The sequence below is a fragment of the Salvelinus namaycush genome, chromosome 2 (assembly GCF_016432855.1).
Source record: "Salvelinus namaycush isolate Seneca chromosome 2, SaNama_1.0, whole genome shotgun sequence".
Taxonomy (NCBI): domain Eukaryota; kingdom Metazoa; phylum Chordata; class Actinopteri; order Salmoniformes; family Salmonidae; genus Salvelinus; species Salvelinus namaycush.
This window is the reverse complement of record NC_052308.1, coordinates 28,662,442-28,674,123: the sequence shown is the minus strand read 5'-3', so window position 1 is coordinate 28,674,123 and position 11,682 is coordinate 28,662,442. Positions and strand designations below refer to the sequence as shown.

General features: G+C 41.8%; 1 protein-coding gene across 1 annotated transcript; it reads left to right on the top strand.

The window, feature by feature from the left end:
• Positions 1-2,242: 2,242 nt before the first annotated feature.
• nbl1 (NBL1, DAN family BMP antagonist) lies at positions 2,243-11,422 on the top strand. Its single transcript, XM_038969632.1, has 4 exons — positions 2,243-2,511; positions 4,355-4,535; positions 9,602-9,713; positions 10,608-11,422. The coding sequence occupies exons 2-4, from the start codon at positions 4,363-4,365 to the stop codon at positions 10,851-10,853; spliced, it is 531 nt and encodes a 176-aa protein (XP_038825560.1). The 5' UTR covers positions 2,243-2,511; positions 4,355-4,362; the 3' UTR covers positions 10,854-11,422.
• Positions 11,423-11,682: the final 260 nt, after the last annotated feature.

The following is an 11,682-nucleotide window of genomic DNA, read 5'->3' as shown; positions in this document are numbered from 1 at the left end:
ATTTACCATTAATTTCTATTGGGCACAAAATTATCTGAAACACAATCAAAACGAACTGCAAATGCAACTAAGTTTGTAGTCACAAGCTTGATGTAGTCATTGTGCAGTGGTGGAAAAAGTAACCAATTGTTATACTTGAGTAAAAGTAAAGATGTCACACCCTGATCTGTTTCACACCTGTCTTTGTGATTGGCACCACCCCCCTCCAGGTGTCGCCCATCTTCCCCATTATCCCCTGTGTATTTATACCTGTGTTCTCTGTTTGTTTGTTGCCAGTTCATAGAACCTACCAGTGTTTGTTTCCCTGCGCCTGCCTGTTTCTTGCTCCTGTTTGCTAGTCCATCCCGGTTTGACCGTTCTGCCTGCTCTGACCCTGAGCCTGCCTGCCGTTTTTGTACCTTACCCCACCTAACTGGATTATTGACCCCTGCCTGCCCTGACGCTGAGACTGCCTGCCATTCTGGATCCTTTGCACAATCTCTGGATTATTGACCCCTGCCTGCCTTTAACCTGTCGTTTGCCTGCCCCTGTTTAGAAATAAACTTTTGTTTCTTCAACACTGTCTGCATCTGGGTCCTACCTAAAACGTGATAAAATATACCTTAATAGAAAATGACTTGTGTAAAAGTGAATGTCAGCCAGTAAAATAGTACTTGATCAAAAGTCTAGAAGTATTTGATTTTAAATATACTTAAGTATGAAAAGTAAATGTAATTGCTGAAATATACTTAAGTATCAAAAGTTAAAGTATAAATCATTTCAAATTCCTTATATCAAGCAAACCACACAGCACCATTTTCTTGTTTTTTTAATTTACGGCTAGCCAGGGGCACACTCCAACACTCAGACATCTGTACAAAGGAAGTCTTTGTGTTTAGTGAGTTTGCCAGATCAGAGGCAGTAGGGATGTCTGCTTGATAAGTGTGTGAATTTGACAATGTAATGAGTACTTTTGGGTGTCAAGGAAAATGTATGGAGTAAAAAGTACATTATTTTCTTTAGGAGTGTAGTGAAGTAAAAGTAGTCAAAAATATAAATAGTAAAGTAAACATACTGCAAAAAACTACTTAAGAAGTACTTGAAAGTATTTTTACTTAAGTATTTTACACCACTGCCATTGCATGCTAGGAATATGGGACCAAATACTAAACATTTTACTACTTTATTTATAAGAATCTGTAGGGGGGTCAATTTTTACCCCTACCCTTTTGAGAGAGGAAAATAATACTTGTTGAACAAAATCTCTTTCTCTGAGCAATTGTATTAGTATAAAATATTATTTCCCAATTATTTTTTACATAAAATATAGCTCAGTATTTGAATTCATTATTTAATAAAGTAATTATTGCTCATCTTTATCAAGGGTGTCAATAATTTCGGACCCCACTGAATTAGTCTCTAATGAATTTGAGAATGAACAGTTGCTGCATTCAAAATAACGCTGAAAATATTTCACAAATCTTAACATAACCCATTAGTCAAATTGACCCCAGAATTAGTATATAAACTCAATACATTAAGTAATGACTTTAAGAATGATTACCAGCTGAAACGAATCTCCCTGCAGCACTAGACTAAACTTCACATGCGTCATCCTTGGTATTGAGATAGACATGGTCATGCTTTCACTGAATGCACATAAAGGAAGATAGTTCCTGCATGATAGAGTGCTTGATTTGTTACCCAACTGATCTTGTGTCCTTTCTGTCATCCTGTGAACCCCGTTCATTGCTGCTTGCAGCTATATCTCACAATTATTTTCTAAATGAATCAACATAAGCTTATAAACATTTTGCTCCCAAAAACCCTCTTGTGAGGGAAAGCAAAGAGAGCTGACACGGTCCACGAGAAAAATGAACTGGGGCTATTCCTGCGTTTTGCACAGAACAGGTCATGATGCCTATGCGGTGTTGTAGGCCTATGACCTGAAATTGAGAGCGGCTCCCTTCGCTGTTAAACTGTTAAAATTCAGACCTGCCAAACTCATTTTCCCCCTCACGTTCCAGCTCGTCCAAAGACACAGCGGGACTCCTTTCTGGAGGCGCAGCCGCGCCTATACCCAAATCCAGCGACCAAAGCAAAGGCGAGATAAAGTTTGAGAGAACGGAGTAGTTTACAGCTTCACCTAAATGACAGCCTACCGGTGAAACTTTTTTGGGGAGAAGAGGTGGAAACGGACTCCGGACGGGAGGGATAGAGCACCGACGGGAGGGGAGGGACCCAGTGCGCTGATGGACTGAGAGACAGATAGTTTCTAATGCACACTATCTCCTCACCCCTCTCCATATGACCGTCTCTCTCTGGCGGATGATGTAATTGTTTTCTATGAACCTTGCCTTTCTGAAAGCAGTTATATTTTCAATTTCCAAGTAGCAACTACAGCGCATATACTCCACGCATCTCTCCTGTCTCCTGCGGGACGGGTGGCGAGGGAGGGTTGGGAGAGACGGGCGTTGAAGATCTAGTGAGGGGTCTCAGCGGGATATTGCTGCATTTCGGTGATTCCCAACGGTAAGTGAACGCTTTTTTAAACTAACAGCCTATCCAGACGCAAAGTTTTGATCTCTTTCTCTGTCTCGGAGAGATGCCAAAGAGTTACAACACAAAATGTCACGTTGCAAACTCCGATACAGTGTTTATTGAGAGCTGTAATTTGTCCGGAAAACTGACCTTTCCCTTTTGAGAAGCGCGTCGTAATTGTTTCCTAGGGTTCTGTTCTGTGGAGCTATCTGATGATTATTTGCTGAACATATAGTCTTACATTATCATTAAATATTTTAGTTTTACCCTATTTAATTCGCCTGTTTGTCAGTTATTTTGCTATACACTGTAGCCTTGTTCTTAGAATAGTTGTTCAGCATTATACATATCTTATGACCTGATTATAAACTAGGCCAACAGAGTCAAAAGTGTTACTCATTCAAGTAATTAGACCTATAAAGGCAAAATGTGTATAATTATGTTAGTGCAAAAAAAAGCGCTAGAATACATGAAGTAGCCCATCTGTAGAATTAGCACGTATTTTCATTTTCCACAGTTTCTTGTGCGCTTCTTCTTGTAATGCCTTCCCTCACCAATCGCCTCTCACGCTCTCAATTTTACAGCCGCAGGGCAGTTGGTCGTTGCACAGGGATATTGAATTCTTTAGGAATGTTATTTGCCCGAAGGCACAGCAAAGCGTCTTCAATACTAAAAAGTCCATGGAAGTAAAACTGTATTTGTGGAAAGGGTTGTAGCCGAAATTACGTGACCTATTAACTTTATAAGAAACAAGAGAGTTTTTTTGTAGACGTTTGTAAATGACGAAACCGACCTACGCAGCTTTAAAAGAAACCAGAGAAAAGATTTTGTGGAGGTTGATAGTTTATTAGAGTCAGGTGGTACACACTAAAAACAAATGGTTCTATATAGTGCCAAATAAGGGTTATTTGACTCGTAACGATAGCGGATCCCTTTTGGGTGCTATACTAGAACCCTTTTTTGGAGGTTATTTAAAGAACCATGCTCATATGGATCTAAATTGAACCTTTATGGTGCTTTAAAGAACCCGTTCCTAAGGTTCTATATAGCACAAAAAAAGTTTCACTATCGTTACAACCCTTGTTAAAACCCCTATTGGTGCTGTATAGAACCCACCGTTCTCTATTTCAAAAGGTGCTAGAAATAACATTTCGAAGAACAATACAGGGTTCTTTTTTCGTATTTAGCCATGTTATATGGTCAAAATGGCATAGGTTTCTTTATTGTGTTAATTGTCAAGTTGAATCAGGTGTGCTAGCTCTGGAACGGCTGGGGGTTCCTGATGAGAGGTTTGAGAACCACTGAGCTAGACAACAGTTGACACAAGGCCACACGTTAGTCTTTCACAAGGCACTGTCACTGGCCATTGTCATATTTAACATGTCATGGCATTACACAACAGATTAGAAAAACTGGAATTAAACTATGTTCTTAGCAAACATCCAAGCAGACATCTCCCCTCTCTCCCCCTCGGTCTCTTCCTTTCTCCCTCTCTGTCTGCTGGGCTACTTTGAACCAAGCAAATTGTTTTTCTCCACTTGGCAAAGCCAGAGCCAATTCGGCCATGTGAGAGCACAGCTCAGTGCAGGTCATTACCGTGTTTAAATGGATTACTGAAGAAGAGGATACAGAATGCTGCAAAACAGCAACTGGCTATATTAAAGCTATGTAATCCACCATATAATGGCACACATTTTACAATTTGGTTTCTTGTGCATAAACAGTCTGCTATGTAAAACAATATACATTAAATACTTAACAACAGGTAAAGTAGGCTAGACCTATTATAACAATATTTATATATATATATATATTTTTTTTAATCCTCCTTAAGGTGCAGTCATGTGGCAAAGAATTGTGATTTGCTGCGCGCTGCTTGCGCTCTGTTCAGCAGCACCGCCCGCTCACATCAACCGTCTGGCGCTGTTCCCTGACAAGAGCGCTTGGTGCGAGGCCAAGAACATCACACAGATAGTCGGGCACACCGGCTGCCAGCCTCGCTCTATCCAAAACAGGTCAGTGTGGAGCACACACACACACACACACACACACACACACACACACACACACACACACACACACACACACACACACACACACACACACACACACACACACACACACACACACACACCTGCCACAAACTCAAGTCCACACAACACAGCACACATGCACAGGCATTTGTTTTCAAGAGGGTGAATGACTCCTTTTAATAACTGAAAGCAGGAATGAAGTTTGACTTTGAATGGCCAAATTACCCCAAAATCACCCCAATTTGAATGTGCACACAGGGCATCATAACTGTTTTAGGATTTCTACACACGGGGAACATTTGTTACCAGGGCCCGTTTTTTTTGCCTTTAAAAAAAGCATTTCATGCTATTCTACATAATTTACATGACAGAAGGCATTAGCTGAATCTTTTGTAATACCACACAAATTACCGAAATCAGTGGCTACTCTCACAAACTGAGATCAATCTGGTCTTTAATTCAAACAAACAATAGCCCAGGCCAATTAAGCGTAACATATTGTACAGTATGAGGAGGCAACATATATACAGTGCCTTTGGAAAGTATTCAGTCCCCTTGACTCTTTTCACATTTTGTAACATTACAGCTTTCTTCTAAAATTGATTACATTGTTTATTTTCCTCATCAATCTACACACAATACCCCATAATGACAAAGCAAAAACAGGTTTTAGACATTTTTGCTAATTTATACAAATAAAAATTTACTGAAATATTAAATTTACTTAAGTGTTCAGACCCTTTACTCAGTACTTTTGGCAGCGATTACAGCATAGAGTCTCCTTGGGTATGATGCTACAAGCTTGGCACACCTGTATTTGGGGAGTTTCTCCCATTATTTTCTGCAGATCTCTCAAGCTTTGTCAGATTGGATGGGGAGTGTTGCTGCACAGATATTTTCAGGACTCTTCAGAGATGTCGATCGGGTTCAAGTCTGGGCTCTGGCTGGGCCACTCAATGACATTCAGAGACTTGTCCCAAAGCCACTCCTGTGCTTAGGGTCATTGTCCTGTTGGAAGGTGAACCTTCACCCCAGTCTGAGGTCCTGAGCGCTCTGGAGCAGGTTTTCATCAAGGATCTCTCTATACTTTGCTCCGTTCATCTTTCCCTCGATCCTGACTAGTCTCGCAGTCTCTGCCGCTGAAAACCATCCCCCCATGTTGCCACCACCATGCTTCACCGTAGGGATGGTGCCAGGTTTCCTCCAGATGTGACGCTTGGCATTCAGGCCAAAGAGTTCAATCTTGGTTTCATCAGAACAGAGAATTTTGTTTCTCATGGTCTGAGAGTCTTTAGATGCCTTTTGGCAAACTCCAAGTGTGCTGTCATGTGCCTTTTACTGAGGAGTGGCTTCCATAACAGCCTCCACTCTTTGGGAAGGCTTTCCACTAGATGTTATAACATTGCTGTGGGGACTTGCTTTCATTCAGCCACAAGAGCATTAGTAAGGCCGGGCACTGGTGTTGGCCGATTAGGCCTGGCTCTTAGTCGGCGTTCCAATTTATCCCAAAGGTGGTTGAGGTCAGGGCTCTGTGCAGGCCAGTCAAGTTCTTCCACACCGATCTCGACAAATAATTTCTGTATAGGTCTTCCCCAAACTATTGCCACTAAGTTGGAAGCACAGAATTGTCAAGAATGTCATTGTATGCTGTAGCAGCTGCCGAATCCAGATTCTACTGTCGGACTGCCAGATGGTGAAGCGTGATTCATCACTCCAGAGAATCAATTTCCACGGCTCCAGAGTCCACTCCGGCTGACGCTTGGCATTGTGCATGGTGATCTTATGCTTGTGTGCGGCTGCTCGGCCATGGAAACCCATTTCATGAAGCTCCTGACGAACAGTTATTGTGCTGATGTAGTGAGTGTTGCAACAGAGGACAACTGACAACCGAACACTCGGTGGTCCCATTCTGTGAGCTTGTGTGGCCAAACACTTCGTGGCTGAGCCGCTGTTGCTCCTAGACATTTCCACTTCACAATACAGCCTTTAAAGTTGCCCGGGGCACCTCTAGCAGGGCAGAAATTTGACAAACTGACTTGTTGGAAAGCTGGCATCCTATGATGATACCACATTGAAAGTCACTGAGCTCTTCAGTAAGGCCATTCTACTGCCAATGTTTGTCTGTGGAGATTGCATGGCTGTGTGCTCGATTTTATACACCTGTCAGCAACAGGAGTGGCTGAAATAGCTGAATCCACTAGTTTGAAGGGGAGTCCACATACTTTTGTATATACAGTACCAGTTCAAAATTTGGATAAACCTACTCATTCCAGGGGTTTTCTTTATTTGTACTATTTTCTACATTGTAGAATAATAGTGAAGACATCAAAACACATATGGAATCATGTAGTAACTAAAAAAGTATTAAACAAATCAAAATATATTTTAATTTCTTCAAAGTAGCCACCCTTTGCCTTGATGACAGTCTTGCACACTCTTGGCATTCTCTCAACCAGCTTCATGAGGTAGTCACCTGGAATGCATTTCAATTAACAGGTGTGCCTTGTTAAAAGTTCATTTGTGGAATTTCTTTCCTTCTTAATGTGTTTGAGCCAGTCAGTTGTGTTGTGACAAGGTAGGGTTGGTACACAGAAGACAGCCCTATTTGGTAAAAGACCAAGTCCATATTATGGTAAGAACAGCTCAAATATGCAAAGAGAAACGACAGTCCATTATTACTTCAAAAGATGAAGATCAGTCAATACGGAACATTTCAAGAACTTTGAAAGTTTCTTCAAGTGCAGTCGCAAAAAACATCAAGTGCTATGATGAAACTGGCTCTCATGAGGACCGCCACAGGAAAGGAAGGCACAGAGTTACCAGTGGTGCAGAGGATAAGATCATGAGAGTTACCAGAGTCAGAAATCGGCAATTAACTACACCTCAGATTGCAGCCCAAATAAATGCTTCACAGAGTTCAAGTAACAGACACATTTCAACATCAACTGTTCAGAGGAGAATGCGTGAATCAGGCCTTCATGGTTGATTTGCTGCAAAGAAACCACTACTAAAGGACATCAATAATAAGAAGAGACTTGCTTGGGCCAAGAAACATGAGCAATGATGAGTCCAGATTTGAGATTTTTGGTTCTAACCGCCGTGTCTTTGTGAGACGTAGAGTAGGTGAACGTTTCCCACCGTAGAGTAGGTGAATGGTTCCCACCGTGAAGCATGGACTGGGAGTTGTGATGGTGTGGGGGTGTTTTGCTGGTGACACTGTCAGTGATTTATTTAGAATTCAAGGCACACTTAACCAGCATGGCTACCACTATCATTTGTTTTTCAACAGGACAATGACCCAACACACCTCCAGGCTGTGTAAGGGCTATTTGACCAAGAAGGAGAGTGATGGAGTCCATCATCAGATGACCTGGTCTCCACAATCACCCAACCTCAACCCAATTGAGATGGTTTGGGATGAGTTGGACCGCAGAGTGAAGGGAAAGCAGCCAACAAGTGCTCAGTATATGTGGGAACTCCTTCAAGACTGTTGGAAAAGCATTCCAGGTGAAGCTGGTTGAGAGAATGCCAAGAGTGTGCAAAGCTGTCATCAAGGCAAAGGGAGGCTAATTTGAATAATATATTTTGGATTTGTTTAACACTTTTTTGATGACTACATGATTCCACATGTGTTATTTCATAGTTTTGATGTCTTCACTATTATTCTACGATGTAGAAAATACTAAAAAGAAAGAAAAACCCTTGAATGAGTAACTTTTGACTGGTACTGTATATATATATATATATATATATATATATATCATAGGCTATAGGCTACTAAATAAAATTCCCTGTGGCACACGGACTCACTAATGATGAAGATAAAGCCATAGGCTACTACTCACAATGATGGCCGATACGCTCGTCTTGGCAATAGCCTATCTCAAGATGAGCTACTGTGAAAAACAGTAGACCTACTGCTGTTCCCTAAAAATTGGGAGCTGTTGAGAAAAAATTATTATATTGATTCTACAGACAGATTAGTCTTCATTTTTCAGCAGTTGGCTTTCCAAACTTTATGTTTTTTCACGTGATTGTATTTAGAAATGTACAATAGGCAACCAACCATAGAAATATAATCCATAGATGGCATTTCCCATTCAAGTCAGGACTGGCTGCCATTGCCTGTGTACACACAAGTTTAATAGTCAAATTGCAAGGGTAAGAGGTTCCAAAACCCTTCTATGGATTATATGTCTATGGCCACAATGCAACAAGTTGTATATTTGGTGGCCAAATTGTAGCCTTCCTGACTGTAGTCAACTGCTAACTGCCAAAATAAAGGAAACACTTGAGTAAATGAGGGATACAAATAATATGTCATGGTGTGGGGTGCATTTTCCTGGCATGGTTTAGGTTTCCACTTGTAGAATATATGCCAAGGCGCATTGAAGCTGTTCTGGCAGCTCGTAGTGGCTAAACACCGTTGTGTTGGTGTTTCCTTTATTTTGGCAGTTACCTGTATGCGCTTATGATAAAATGTAATCCACAGTTATTTTTGAGAAACTATTGATCCTCTGTGGCTAAATTATGCTCTCTCTTGAACATTCATAGCGGGCTCCTGTGGTTGGATAAAGCAAATATTATAAAAACAATTATGTGTGAGCCACTGACTCACAATTGACCAGTCACATTTATCTATTATGCAGTTACCCAATCAAGAGCCCCCCAGTTAGTCATGTGTCCCCCCTACCCCCTCTCCTCCCCAATCTAATGATTAGCAGAGCAGCAGCAGGCTGTCTACACTCATTGAAAGCGGGCTCCTGAATCCCCCTGTGGTTGGCGGTTGCAGTAAAAAAAATATATAGAGAGATGACTTGTATAATATATACCGTATATATTTCCTTTATTTAATTATTTTTACATGTTATTTTTTTTGCTGCCTCTTGGGCCTCCCACGGTCATGGGCCCAAGCCCCTGCGCTAATCTGGCCCTGTGTGTAATGGTCACCTCCAGAATATAATCAGCCATGAAATATACAGATATCAAAGCTGAATGGTGACATCTTCCCTCTTTCTCTTTCCTCCCTCTCTCCCCTATCATTCCAGGGCATGTCTGGGGCAGTGCTTCAGCTACAGCGTCCCCAACACCTTCCCCCAGTCCACTGAGTCCCTGGTGCACTGTGACTCCTGCATGCCTGCACAGACTCAGTGGGAGGTGGTAAGTACACACGCAAACACATATATGCACGTGCAAACACACACACACCAGCTAATGTAACACTACTCTTTGAATATAGACACTTCCACAAACCCCTAGTACACCTAACCACACAACCCCAGTAGCCTACAGAAACACACGACCACAACCACAATTGGTCCTGCATTTAATTCATTTGAGGTTTTTCTTGTCCTCTGTCTTTAATGGGCCTGCCTGTTTAGTAGCCAGGGATTCCAGAGTCCTGGAACAACAAAGGCCCTGTGTTGAGGTGTATGTAGTTTAAAGAGCAGCCAGAAGGTAGGATAGGAGTGGGCCTGGGACCACAGGTGAGGTGACTTCATGCCTCGAGAAAGAACTTGATTGATGTACTGTATACAATATTGAAAAAGGAAATGTGCCTTATCAGTCCAGCGGCTGATAAATTAATTATGACTATGATTATGACTATTTTGGATCCACAAAGGCATGCCTTTGATGCCGGATAACATTTTTGTGGATTTTTATAGCTTGACTAAAAACAGTTCTCTGAGCATAAAAGTGTGCTAATTGTTTTCTCAAGATTGAATATTCTGCCGTTTCCAACCATGACGGTGCATTGTCAAATTATTTCAGATCCAGCCTCCTATTGTTGGTCTAGCAGCTGTGTCAAGCTTGACTGATTTACTGAAATCACAACATTACTCAGAGCGGGCTACATTGTTTGAAGATGGATGCAGAGGCTTTGTCTTAAATCTCTCTGCCAGAGACTGACATGTGTGGAAGACTCTAGGCGAAAGTCCTGGCAGTGCTTTGTCTTTGTGTGTGTGTATGCATGTGTGCGTGTGTTTGTGCTGAGGGGGCGGGGCGAGGGGCGCATGTGGCATGTGTGTAATGCATTGTGCGTTGTGTGAATAGGTGACTTTGGACTGCCCGGGCAGTGATGATGCTCCTCGTGTGGATAAGCTGGTGGAGAGGATCCTCCACTGCAGCTGCCAGTCCTGCAGTAAGGAGGGAGCCCAGGAGGGGGCACTGATGCAGCTCTACCCATCAGAGAGTGCCCAAGACCCCCCTATCCTACCAGAGAGCCACCACAGCGGCACACACTCTCAGCACGCTCACACACACACAGAGCCACACACACACACATCTGATGGAGGGTAGGTCGCTCGATCACCACTGACACTTCCTTTGTCGCCATTCCTGATTCTTCTCCCAAACCTCTCCACAAGTTGTTTCTTCTACACACAGCACTTGATGCATTTCCCTTCTCTTCTATCCAACCTCTGTTTCTTCATTCAACAGCTTAAAAGCACTTTGAAAGTAAAACTTCACTTCACATGATAACTGCTTATAAAAGCACATGCAACCAAGCTCCCTCATGCTGTACTCTTCACAAGACAACCACAGTATAAGTGAACACATACAAAGACACAAGCTTATCTAAACTGTTTTTGTCATCTGACTTCTCACTTAGGAGGACAACAAATATAACAATCCTACACACACGCACATATGCACCCAGGCATGCACTCTGACGCAACTATAGACTTTTGAAGCTGTAGTCTTATATCTGTAAATCTGTCTTAAAAAAATGTATTAAAAAAAGCGTAGAGCTACAAAGTTTCTTGCCTTAATTTGTGTTTATCACCAATTTGCATTAGTATCTGACCTAATGCTATATGTTCCAATGATTGCTTCTCCTATGAGAATAAAGCTATTTTTGTTCAATCTTATCAATGCAGTTCTATCTGTTATGATTTACTTAATGCCTTTTTGTCTATTATTGTCATAATGTGGTGGGAATGTGATCTTGGACTAGTCAGCTGCCTATGTTCATATACATGTTTATGCTGCTCTCTGTTGGTGCAAAGAAGGTACTGCAGAGGGCATCTTGCTAGAGATGAAGCAGCATGCATGTGCTGTAAATGCAATAGTCCTGTGATCAGAAGAAAAGAGACAAATGCAGCATTTGGATACAGAAGTGTAAGGA